This window comes from Excalfactoria chinensis, chromosome 3 (genome assembly GCF_039878825.1).
Source record: "Excalfactoria chinensis isolate bCotChi1 chromosome 3, bCotChi1.hap2, whole genome shotgun sequence".
Classification (NCBI taxonomy): Eukaryota; Metazoa; Chordata; class Aves; order Galliformes; family Phasianidae; genus Excalfactoria; species Excalfactoria chinensis.
The window spans coordinates 71,309,752-71,322,770 of NC_092827.1; the positions used below are offsets into that span (position 1 = coordinate 71,309,752).

The 13,019-nt window shown below is 41.0% G+C and overlaps 2 protein-coding genes across 2 annotated transcripts in view; one reads left to right on the forward strand and one right to left on the reverse strand.

Annotated features, from left to right (window-relative positions):
* RGS7 (regulator of G protein signaling 7) overlaps positions 1-11,037 on the reverse strand; it is a 237,511-nt gene extending 226,474 nt beyond the window's left edge. Inside the window, exons 1-2 of the mRNA XM_072332703.1 lie at positions 10,919-11,037; positions 9,642-9,726 (exon numbers count right to left, since the gene is read on the reverse strand). The gene's annotated coding sequence lies outside the window, so the exon portion shown is untranslated. The remainder of the gene's footprint in view (positions 1-9,641; positions 9,727-10,918) is intronic.
* PIGM (phosphatidylinositol glycan anchor biosynthesis class M) lies at positions 10,832-12,346 on the forward strand. The gene has a single exon (XM_072332705.1). The coding sequence runs from the start codon at positions 10,908-10,910 to the stop codon at positions 12,213-12,215; it is 1,308 nt and encodes a 435-aa protein (XP_072188806.1). The 5' UTR covers positions 10,832-10,907; the 3' UTR covers positions 12,216-12,346.
* Positions 12,347-13,019: the final 673 nt, after the last annotated feature.

Sequence of the window (13,019 nt, forward strand, 5' to 3'; positions counted from 1 at the left end):
GTTCACTGGACTAACAGAGAATTACAAAAACATCATCAGTACACATGCTGATATGTAATCAAAGATATGTTATGACGTACATAAAGCAGTTTAAAAACGATCAATGCAATCAGAAGTTTCCGGGAAGACTAATGAACCAACATTTTGCTTTATGTAATTGCTCACGTTTATCTCCTAGAATTTTATCCTTTTTTCCCTTTACTTACTTACAACAACAAAAAATTTACCCTTAGAAAATAAAGAACTTTTCAGAGCAGGCTTACTGGGTGTGCTTCCATTGTGCAACTGGGAGTTGTGCTCCAGTATATAAGCAAACATCCCAAAATAATTACTTCACAGAAAAATACTGATTGTATTCCACAGAACCATAGAATGATTTTGGTTAGAAGTGACCTTAAAGTCCTTAAGCCCACCCCCCCCCCTCCCCCCCCCCCAACCATGAGCAGCATTGCCAACCGCTAGACTAGGGGTTTGAAGGGCTGAGATAACAGCAGATCTGACTGGATCAAGTTAACACAGATTTCTGTAGTAGTTTCCTGGTCAAAATGTTAGGTTTTTTGCCTACTTATGGAGCTCTTTAAAAGCACCTGACACAGGTGCAGGACTTAGCATTGGCTTTGTAGAACTTTAAGAGCTTCATATGGACGCACCTCTGAAGGTCCCTTTGGATGGTGTCCCATCCCTCCAGTGTGTTGACTGCACCACATAACTTGGTGTCATTTGAAAACTTGCCAAGAATGCATTCAATCCCACTGTTTACATCACCAATTAAGATAGTAAATAATACCTGTCCCAATACAGATCCATGAGGGACATCGCTCATCATTGAAATTGAGCCCTTGACTGTAACTTTGAATGCGATCATCCAGTAGTCCATCTATTAAATTTATGTATCCCTATTGCAGAGACAAGAATGGTGTGCAGTACAATACCAATTGATTTGCACAAGCCCAAGTAGATAGCATCAGTTGCTGTAACCTCATTTTGGCCACTGAATTTTTCAGGTACAGTTTGCCCTTAATAAAGCCACAGTGGATGTCACGAATCACTTCTTGATCTCCACATGCCTTAACATAGTTTCCACAAAGATTTGCTCCATAAGCTTGCCAGGTGCTGAGGTGAAACTGACGGGCCTGTAGTTGCCCATATCCTTTTTAAAAGCCAGGGTTATGTTTCCTTTTCCCAGTCACTAGAAAATTTATCAGCCTTCCATGCCTTCTGAAATCTGATGGATAGAGGCCTAGCAACTTCATCTGACAGTACTCTCAGGCACATCCCATCGGGTCTCAGGGACTTAAGCACCTTCAGGTTCCTTAGACAATACTGAACTTGATCTTCTCCAACAGCATGCTCACTGTTCATACTTCATTCTCCCAGTCCCTGCCTTAGAATTCCATGGGTTGAGTAGTTAAGATAGAACCAGTACTGCTTCTGAGGCAAAAAAGTCACTAGTTACCTCAGTAATCTTTATCCATGTTCTGTGTAAGCAGGTCTCCCGTTTCATTATGCTAAGGGTCCACTCATTTTGCTTTACGATTTGTTCTGAACATGGATGCCCATTTGCTGCCTCCTCTACAAGCGTTCTGCTACAACTAAGGCCAGAGTTACCACCCCCAACCTTCCATCAGCCTATCTCACACCTTGCACATAGAAAAAAAATCACAGGTAGACAAGAATGCTCCAGTAAGGAAATCGATCATATGTGTAAACAATTCTAGATAAATTATGTCAAAATAAAGTAATGTTAAAACAAACAAACAAAACACCTTCATATGACAAGAAACAGAATACATTTCAGTTTTGAGCTTAGATTCCTGTTTTATATGAAATGGCTTATTCCGTCACCATCTCCATGGTAATCCTCAAAGCAACATCTTGAAGACCAAAAGAGAACATATTTACTGATTGCTCCAGCCATTATTACAAATGTTATTGTAAGCATCTACTTGTATGCAAGTTCTTTTTTGCTCCCCCTCCTCACAACTTCCCAAGAAAGTAAGAGAAAAGTTCCTCAGCTCTAACATCAATCTCAAAAGACAGAGGATAGTGGCCAGGTATTCTAGAAGTACGCACACACACACAAATAAATAAATAAATAAATAAATTTCAACCACTCTGAAGACAAAAATCACTTCTAGCATTTGTTTCATCATTACTTACTTATAAAGAGCTAGGTTTAAACAAGTATAATGTGTTAATATTTCCCATATTAAAAAATATGAAGTTTTAGAAGAACACAGATTAGAATTTTCTATTTTAATTTTCTCTAGTTTGTGTGAGAGCTGGATTAATTTTCTTCTTTGAAAGCGCTCCCCTAGAAATGCATGATACTGCTGTGATTGCTATACCACATGCAAAGAAAGCTGTGGCAATTCTGTGAAGCAGAAGGCGAAACAGATGAAATAAAGGCTTAAAGATTATTTCCTGTCCTGAGCTTGTGAAGTTCTTAAGAATTCTCCAAGGGGTCAAGTAGACACGATAATTTATTTCCATTGGAAAACACACACGAGAACTCGATCTTTTTGCCTTCACAGGACATCAAAGGATGTACGTAAAGCTTAAATCTCACCACGGTATTACTTTATACGTGAGAGTTACTCTTCATAGAAGACTGAACTTTCAAATTCAGAGGAACATCAAAAGGGATACTGAACAAATGAATCATTCTGTTGTTGATCATGCTAAGGGGGACTGCAGCAATATTCCCTAGGCAAGTGCTATTCCATTTACCCCTGAACAATTCCAGGGATAGCCCAGCTCTCAGAAAGGAAAACTGTCTTTATACTTCAATTGTAAAGCAGCCAGCAATTCAACAAAACAAAACATAGCCTTTACAGTTACTAAAAATACTTCAGCAGGAATTAAATCCTGACACGGCAGTTCTCCTGAAGAAAGCCACAGGTTTACTGATGCGGAAATCTCACTTTTCTGCTGCCTCTGCTTTATGTTACCTAAATAGTTCTAAAGAGTAATTTCTACTGAAAGTAGAAAATTTTTCACCTCTTCTGATTCCCAGCAGCTACTCCAGAAAGTCCTTTGAAACTAAACATTTAAAGAGGGAGAGTTGGGGCAAATAATTTATATTTTATACAAGCATGTCACATATTTCAACACAGCGCTAATTTTGCACTGTTCCAAACTGAGTAATACAGGGAACACTAAAGTAGATTCCTATCATCCTAAAATAGCACAGCTCAGTAAGTATCAACTGCTGACTTGCTATTTTTACAGAAATAACTACCTTCTTATACTGCCTTGTGTTTGTGCAAATAGCAAGGAAAACTACTTTTCATTGTATCAATATTTCAACCTAAGGTACACCTCGCCTGAGGGATATTTTTGTGCTGTATTTTTGGCACAATCAGCTCTTTGAAAGATTCATCAGATAAACATCAGATATAGCTGCCCCCCTTCTCTCCAAAGGCAGCCTTTCCTAATCTCCTACTTTACATAAACAAAGCAGGATCTGCTCTGCCACAAGAAAATTATTTGTTGACTCTCTGCTGACACATGCAAAGTTTATGTCAGCAGACTCAAATTCTGGCAGCAACCTGTCAAGCTCAGCGACCTGGCAGTCAGCAAGGACAAATATTGAAATTCAACACTAATCATAATGAAGATAGCCAAACAGTAGTGACAGAAAAGCCGTGCCCGTTACTACTTACACACTACACAGCGCAGAGGGAGAACGCTCCATATAATTCTCTGACAACTATGAACATGACTTGCCCAAATTCACTACTACTACCTTACATAATTTTTTACTTTCCTGATGATTTTTACTACTGAAACAGAGTGTTCCTTTCTCCTTTGATTCAGGTGCAGCAGACCTGCACAGCAAAAGGGGCTAAACAGTACTTTAAGGTTGTGTGCGAGGGAGAACATTATTTAGTACACCAAATGGGGGAAACTGATGAACAGACTGACGGCACAGCTGTCACTTGGAATCAACACTGAAAGAATAAACTCTGAAGACCAAGTTAAGAGATGCATGTATTTAAAAATCACGATAGTAGCATGCTATGCAAGGAGGGAACAGGTAGAGGTAGAACTGTAACTGCCAAAGACAGCACCAGCTCTGTTACTATGTAATTATACACTGTAGAAGCATCACTCTCTGAAAGCATATGTTAAGAGGTAGGGCTCAAACAGGAAGCGTTTGTAAACTACTAATCCAGCCAAATAGCTGTCAGACAGTTTGGATGAAGCATTACTAAATAAATATTCAGGAGATGAAAAATACTATTTAGTTACTGAAAAAAAAAAAAAAAAAAAAAAAAAAAAAGTCCATTTTCACAGACAGCTACACAAAGATTGATCCCCTACAGCAAACTCTCTCTACAGTAGCCCTTTCCTTTAGCTTACAGTCGTATAGTGCCAAGTATAACAGCACCGTAACCACTATGAAACACAGAATAAAACATCACAAAAAGAATTATTAGTCAGGGATATCTATATGACAAATTTAAAAATAATAATAAAAAATAAATAAATTAGAAAAACAAGTGTTTATTTTCCTACTAAAGCATTTAATTAATTAAATTGTGGATTCCTTTCCTGAGTAAGACCGTTCCATCACCTGAAAACTGTTTAATAACAGTAGTAGCAACATGCTATTTCAAAAGATATTTAACCAGTTCAAAATACTTAGGCCATAAGACAGAAAAGCCCTTTACTGGTTAAAGCCAAAAGCACTGCAGGTAGCAAAAAGAATATTTCATTTCCTTACCAGAGGGAATACCTTCAGTTTTATCCATCAGAGAACAAATGCTTTCTGTAAATCTTTCAGACACAGAAACCCAAGTGGTTTTCATACACCTATTACCTCATATATTTGTATATCCAGTTATCAGTACCAACAGTCATCCAGAACTCTTATAAGCAAAGCCAACAGAGAATTTATTTATTTATTTATTTTGCTTTCCAACTCAGACTTTTCCTACCCAGGTAGATGTAGCTTAGAAGTAAAGTTCAGAACAAGCTTTGGGAAAGTCACAGGATTACCCATTTCTCTACATGAGAAGAACCCCTAATGCCTGCTACTGTTGCTTTACCACCTTCCTGGCACAGAGAAGCTGAGAAACCCCATCTGAACTTTCTTCTAGACAGCCTGACTGAAAAACAGGAAATCAAACACAAGAATCTTCACGGAACAATACATTCCCTCTTCTACCACTTGCACAGGAGAAATCCTACACACTCCCCATGTTCACACTCTTACCTGTTGCAGCTCTTTGTATGGTCTGGAGCCCTTTCACCACAGTTAGCCTTAGCAGCCAGGCTCTGCCTTTCATAACAGCTGCTTCTGATCAGCTGCACAACCACAGCTGGGTAAATAGGCTTCACTGTGAGGTAATAAGAAGCCCCATAATAATCCAAAAGCCATCTAATTATGCTCATAATTTTTGCCAGTGCAGTGTTTAGAGGCCTGATACTTTTTAAAACTTCCTCGTGACATAATATCTCAGTCTTCTTACCCATTCCTGTGAATAGCTCTTCAAGACCTTATGGCAGTACAAGTAAAATCCAGGTGGTAGGACACGAACCCTTCACCCTAGCACTGTGATACGTTCCCACTGATCCCACATCCTCCCTGAATTATGTGTTCCCTTCTTTGTGTTTTGATTGTGTCTACATCAAAATGTCATCAGGAAACAAGAAGAAGGAAGGTTAGGAGACTCTTTTTATTTTCTTTTAATTTACCTGACAGTATTTGTACCCTGTGTTGAAGTGCAACAATGCTCTCAAGGTTAATGACAGAAGAAACATTGAAGATATTTACTGTTGAGAAGGAAAGGCAGCTTTTCATAAGGCTGTTTACTTTTTTCTTTTTTTCTTTTCTTTTTTTTTTTTTTGTCAGAAAACAGAAGAATTTAAGATATTAACTTCCCTGACACATTGATTAGTTTCGACCATAAAGACAACAGCAAAAAACCACATCATTGATTTTATTAAGTAATTTTAGAAACCTTTTAGTGCTACATAAGAGAACTATCTACGGAAGAGACTTGGAACTAATCTCTGTCTGCTGGGAAAAAAAAAAGCAGCACCACATCCTGGGAATTCCATTCAATACTTAAAAGTATAAGAAACAGAGGGGGAGAAGATCATCTCTTACTGTTCATCTCAGCCAATATTGCACAATTTAGTTTGAGATTATATCCGTAAGTGGAATTATCTGTCCCTACTTCAACAAGCAAATGCAAATACAAACATAGCCACAGAACTGCAAAGCCTGGTTCCCAATAGCTCTGTGTAACTTTGCTGGAAGAAGGGATCATTTCTGATCACAGCACTTAGGAGCAACAGGGTAACATTCATTCCCCAGTGTTTTGAATTCCTGCTGCAAACCTTTGTCATGCAGAAGCACTGAGAGCAGCTCTCATAGTGTCAGTCACCTTTCTCACACAACCAGCAGAAACAACTGAGAGCTGAGCTCCTCCAGCAAATCTTTTTTTTCTTTTTTCTTTTTAAGCAAGAACAAAAAACGACGCTAAAACAGGAGTTTAGATCAAACTATCAGTTAAAATCTGGCTTTCCCCACTATCCGCTTTCTCCAAGGTTCACAGCACTATTCTGCGGGGATGCAGAAAACATCCTTAAACTATTCCAAATGCATCTCAGAAAAATCACCTGACACTCAGCCCAAAGGGCATTTTATTAGAAGTTCTGTAAATTTACCCTTTCCAGTCTCTACACATTTTTTTTTTTCCAGCAGGAACTCTTAAGAAATGTTACCTGCACTTGCTAACAGTAAGCTGTAATTTTTGACAACCTTACTCGCTCAATCCGATCGCTTATTCTAGTTACGCTGAAGAACATGCCAAGTAATATGCAGAAGTCTATCACGGTGATGGTTATTTATATGAAACAAAATTGCAATAGCAAAGAAATTACATTTCACCTTCTTCCTTCAAAGGGAGAAGGTCACTGAAGAGAGTTACACTATTTTTTAACTTGTCTGTCATTCCCATTCCTTTCATTAAGGTAGCTTATTTAGTATTTCTCGTCGTAACACTACTTCTTCTTGCTCTCTTAACTGGGAGATTAAAAGAGCACAGCATAGATGGTTGCTCAAGTGGATGTAAATGGAGCTGTGGGAGGTTACAGCTTTCTGCTGTATTAAAGGCTTCATTAATTAGAACTGTTTCCATGCACTTTGGTCACAGTGAGTTCATATACATTGTGTGCATCTCCCTACCTCTACTGCAGCAGCATAATACTGAACCATACTCAGAGATTAAATTCCTGCTAACTTCATGAGAACAGGCAGTCACGTAAAGCAGAATTATGCTATGAAGAGAAGGTAGGGAAGACTGAGGAAAACTATGGCTGCTTCTTCCTCAGGATAAGATTTAACCAAATTTCATACCTTACTGTATCAGACTGAATCCAATGGTCATGTAAGCTAGAAGAGGTAAAGTTTCAAAGTCTCCATAATTCAGCTACCCAGAAAAGTGCATGGTCTGTGATCCGGTGCCAGCATGTGTTCTTTCAAGGGATGGAATAAAAATTCTGGCCTCAGCCACAGCCTCTGTAACTTTTGAGTCACAGCCCATAATTCTGCACTTATCACTTTAGCCACTTAGCCAAAGAAGTCATTTAGATCTATTTCCAAACAAATTATTGATGATTAGCTCTCGTGCCTTTTCATGTCTATAGCTCATCTGTTCCGAAAGCAGTGTTAGAAGAAAAACAAACTTAGTAGCAGAGCTGATATGATTTTCTTTCTACATTTGACGTCTATTTGTCAATCTAAAAAATAAGAACAGAACATCGAAATATAATTTTGTGCCTCATCCACCTATACGGATATGACCTCAGGAACTGGGTATTAGCAAAGGTCTCACCAATATAGAAGGTGGTGGTCTATCTTACACTCAAGAGAGATTTTATGTGCTATAACTACAACCTGTCTTTTATATGTGATAAAAGAATAGTGTGAGAAGTGTGAAACAGATACTTCCCAAAGTTTGTCTCTTTCCTTTCTCCAAATAATTGGAAAACATCGTATTAAGTGGTTATAGACTCAAAGTACACAAAGTATTTCCCATACTCACTTATTTTTTATGTCTTGTGACTGAAAGCTGTTTAGGACACTCGTGGCTGCCTTAAAGCAGGAACCTTTCCCTAGGCCAGCATCATACTTCAGAAGATTCAACGGTAGGGTTTTTTTCTGAAACGCTAACCTTTATCAGGTATCCCTACAAACTAATTTTTATCAAGTACTTGTTTTTCCCGAAGGAATAGCATTTTACTCGCTACTCCAACATACAGCCAACACAATCACTGCAAGAAGAACTCTGCAAGCAACACTTAAAGCTTGCTGTGAGAAACCATAATGTGATGAAAAAAAATTTCCTTTACAATCATGGCACATTCTCTGACTAACCACATTTTTAGCATAATGTGTGAATAAGGGAATAGATTTACCCATCAGTATGAATTAAATACATTAACACCAAAAAGAAAGTGAAAACTTGTGACTTTAAATTTATAACAGTGATTTTCTTTTGCGAAGAGATCTAATGTCTTTTTCATCTTATTTTTGAAAACCCTACTGTATTATTCATTCCGGTATTAAAGCAGAACTGAATACGTCATTTAGTATTAGCCATACTTTCCTTTTGCCAAAAATAGCTGACGTTCAACCCAACGCAAATATTTGAAAGGCATCACTTATATTTGCAGAAAATAATTTACTTTACCAAGCCCAAAATATCTAACAGAAACGTTACTCAGTTTTTCTATCAAATTTTATGTGCAGCAAGAAACAGATCGTACCAATTGCTTTATCAATCACACTGGCAGTTGGTAAATACATTATGCTGGGATGTTTCTCTTGTAAGGAAACATTTGAAGATCAAAAACCAAAGAAATTGGAAGGGAAGCCAAATAAGTCATAGCACAGCAGTCTACCCTGTTAGAAGCTCAAAGATCTTCCATCCTACATACTACCAAAATCATCTTAGAGTTCAGTTGACTTCTTTACACCTCTTGAGTAACCGCGAGTTTATGAAATATCTGATGGTATCACCTTTGAGACTGTGTAACCCAAATACACAATGGGTAACAGAAAAGGTCTGTATACCATGTGCACACACACACAGATGCTCATAAAATAAACAGATGTGCATATATTCCCATACGCATTTATATTTAATTCATATTTAATGCATGATTATGTTCGACTCCGCTCCACATTTTCCTTCATACTGTTTCCATCTTCAAGTACATTGGAATCAATCAGCTTCAGTCTCAGTGGTTCTATTAGGTTTTTATTTTCTAGCATTTTCTAAAAGTGGCTTCTCATGTCTTATATAAATAAAAGCAGCATTTTACAGGAACCATAGATTTACAGCTTTAATAAGACTGCCCTCCTTCCTGCATTAAAGTCTACAGTACACGACAAACCAGGTTAAGCAAGCTGGTATCAAATCTGAAGCCAAATACCTTTTTGAGCCAGACATTAATTCTCCACAGAGCTTCAGGCCTATTTTCAAGATGTTAAATTATTGATAAGGAAAATCAATTATTTTTTCAGCATGAGCAATGTCATACAGTTACATTATATACAACAATAGCTAAGGTAGTTCTTCTATCCTATTAACTTTAGAACACTTTAGAATTAAATTACCTACCTTTTCTTCCTTAGAATCCAGATAAGCAGTCACTAGGGACAGCCTCACAACTCCTGTTAACTTCAGTGGAGAATAAAATACTTGTCTGAAAACAAACAGAAACAAACAAACAAAAAAGCATCTTAGAGACCTCCAAAGGGATACGTTTCTTTATTAAACCCGTACTATTTAAGCAGCAACATTTAATTTTGACACACCGTCAAATGAACTTTGGCAAATCCTCTTCTAGCAACAGACAGGTTCCGCTAAGTACGCAAAACAATAAAACTTATTCCATTAAAGGTAGTAACAGAAAAATCACAGGGAGGAAATGGGGAGAGGGCAAGAACAGTTCTTTTTTAGCAATAAACTTCCTGAAACAAAAACTCAGAATTGAGTATCTACATGCGTGATTTTTATTGGACTTGTATTTTCATAGCATATCAAGCAATTTCAGTTCCAATGACTCTGTAAGCTTCTATTATTTCCTAGGTTTTCCAAAGGGTACCCTGGCCACTGCAAAAGATGAGGTGACAGAGCTTTCTGTACAACGTCCCAACCATTAAGGTACAAGATATATAAAAGGAGGAAGGAGATGAAATATCACCAGTCTTTCTTGTTCTGAAGTGGAAAAGCAGCAATGACTAAGCAATTACTTACGAAACAGCAACAACCACCCTCACACTCCATCCCAAAAATACCTTAATTATCAGCTTTTGGACTTAATGGTGTCATATGGTGAATTAATGGAGAAATTTCATGATGATTCCCATGAAAGGTGTCTAATTGGTATAAAGGCTGCTCTGAAAGTAATGCCTCCTATCTTATTATGTTGGCCCATGACACGGAAGGTGGATTTTACATGTTGTTGCCACGTGACAGACTGCAGCAGAGGGACAGTCTGACAAAGTGGAAGTGCTGATGAAACTAATATGTAGGACTGGAACGCTCTATGCAAAAAGAACTGTACCCACTGACACCCATCAATGCTTGCTGAATGCCTAAAGAGACCAAACAGTGGATGTGAGTACAGTGAGGCAGCAGGTGCCGCCATTACAGCAACACCACCACCACAGCAGCTGTGGAACAGTGGGTCACCTCCACTGGCGCTTGTTTTGAGGAGCATGGCATGCGGTTCCTAATACAAATAAATGAGAAACTTAACGCGGAAGGAAGCCGACTTAGGTGTTCTTTACATTAAGAGCTTTACGGCCCCGAAGGCTCCCCCTCACCTCGCCGTGCGGAGCAGCGGCTTCACCGCCACACCACGCACGCGCCATCACGCGCATGCGCCGTACCGCTGGGTGCTCTCCGCTGAGCGGGCGGAAGCGCGCCGCCATGGCGGGGGGGCGGCCGGGGTTGGGCTCGGCGCTGTGCGCGGGGCTGCTGGGCAGGCTGAGCCTGGTGCTGTACGGGCTGTACCAGGACGCGGTGATGCGGGTGCGGTACACCGACGTCGACTACCGGGTGTTCACGGACGCGGCGCGGCTGGTGACCCAGGGTCGGTCGCCCTACCGGCGGGCAACCTTCCGCTACACGCCGCTGCTGGCCTGGCTGCTGACGCCCAACGTTCACCTCGGCGAGCTGTTCGGGAAGCTGCTTTTCGTGGCCGGGGACCTGGCGGCTGCCGGCGTAGCCTACCGGGCCTTGCGGCGCCGAGGGGCCTCCCCGGGGCGGGCCTGCGGGTGCTGCGCCGCCGCCTGGCTGCTTAATCCGCTGCCCATGGCCGTGTCCAGCCGCGGCAACGCGGAGGCGCTGGTGGCTGTGCTGGTGCTGGCCGCCCTGCACCTGGTGGAAGCGGGCAGCGCAGGGCGGGCCGCGCTGTGCTACGGGCTGGCCGTGCACCTGAAGATCTACCCGCTGACTTACGCGCTGCCCATAGCGCTGCACCTACAGGGCAGCGGGGAAGGGGCGGCGGGTGCGGGGCGTGACGGGACGGCCAAGTTGACGCTCGTAGGGGGCGTCTGGCGGCGGGTTGTACGGGTGCTGAACCGCAACGTGCTGCTGTTCGGAGCGGTCGCTGGATCCGTGCTGGCCGCCTCGACCGTCGGGTTTTACCACCTCTACGGCTGGGAGTTCTTGGAGCACGCCTACCTCTACCACCTGACCAGGAGGGATATCCGACACAATTTCTCTCCCTACTTCTACATGTTGTATTTAACTGCAGAGAGCAAATGGAGTTTTGCCCTTGGGCTCGCAGCTTTCCTGCCACAGCTGCTTCTGCTCCTGGTTGTGTCCGTAGCGTTTTACAGAGACCTTGTTTTTTGTTGTTTCCTACACACAGCAATTTTTGTGAGTTTTAACAAAGTGTGCACGTCCCAGTATTTTATCTGGTACCTCTGCCTTTTGCCCATCATAATTCCTAATATTAAGATGTCATGGCGTCGCGGCGTGCTGCTGCTCTTCCTGTGGTTTATTGGACAAGGCCTGTGGCTTGCTCCTGCCTACTTTCTGGAGTTCAAAGGTTATAACACCTTTTTGTTTATATGGTTGGCTGGCTTGCTTTTCCTTTTTATCAATAGCTTCATACTTGTACAGATTATTTCACATTATCAACGGGAGACACAAGTTGTCAGGAAAGTCAAAGAGCAGTAATAAATAGACCAAAACACAGAAATGGCATCATTGTCTTCAGCAAGGGTTTTCATACCAGCAGCACTCTGGTGAACATAAATGTGTACATTATATAATGGATGCGGTATGTAAGCAATGCTTTGTTAGAGCTCTGAGGTTATTCACGGGTCTTAACTGCAGTGAGCAGCCTACCCTGATCGCTGGCTGTAAGGGAACCTGCCTGCTATATGGACTAAAACTGAATTGTAGCCTTGATGTGGCTGCCTGCTGCTGCTCGTAAGTGAAGTCACTGGAAGGACCTTAGAGCTGGTTCATCACTTACCACATCTGGAGCTGCAGGTGGACTCCATTACCTGTGCTTATCTCTGCCTGCTGTTGACAGATATGGTGGGGCTCTGCCGTGGCCATCAAAGGAATGGCCTGTGGTGGGGGCTTCTTTCTGGCTCATGCCTTCCCACAGAGCAGCCTCAGTTACGTTCCCCAACACCCTTTTCCTTACTGCCCTTGTTAAGGACTGTGGCTTCTGTCTAGGAAAACGCAGACGATTATAGTCAATAAAAGGGGATGTTGTGAGCTTGGTGGTCTTATACATTCCAGTAAGTGGGCGGTAGATTTTGCAGAGGTTAAGCTAATAAATTAAACAAATAAATAAAAACACAATAGATATGCTGGGATTCTTTTTTTTTTTCTTCTCACACTTCAACATATCAGGAATGTACTGTTTGGGGCCTGTACCCAGTCTTTCTTAGGCAAAGTAGGGATAAAATGCTTGTTTTGCACAATTCATCAGCTCTTGAAACTGCATTTCTTTTAAAATTCAGGGTT

Coding starts and splice junctions, on each gene's coding strand:
- PIGM (XM_072332705.1), top strand. CDS start 10,908: ATGCGCCGTACCGCTGGGTGCTCTCCGCTGAGCGGGCGGAAGCGCGCC.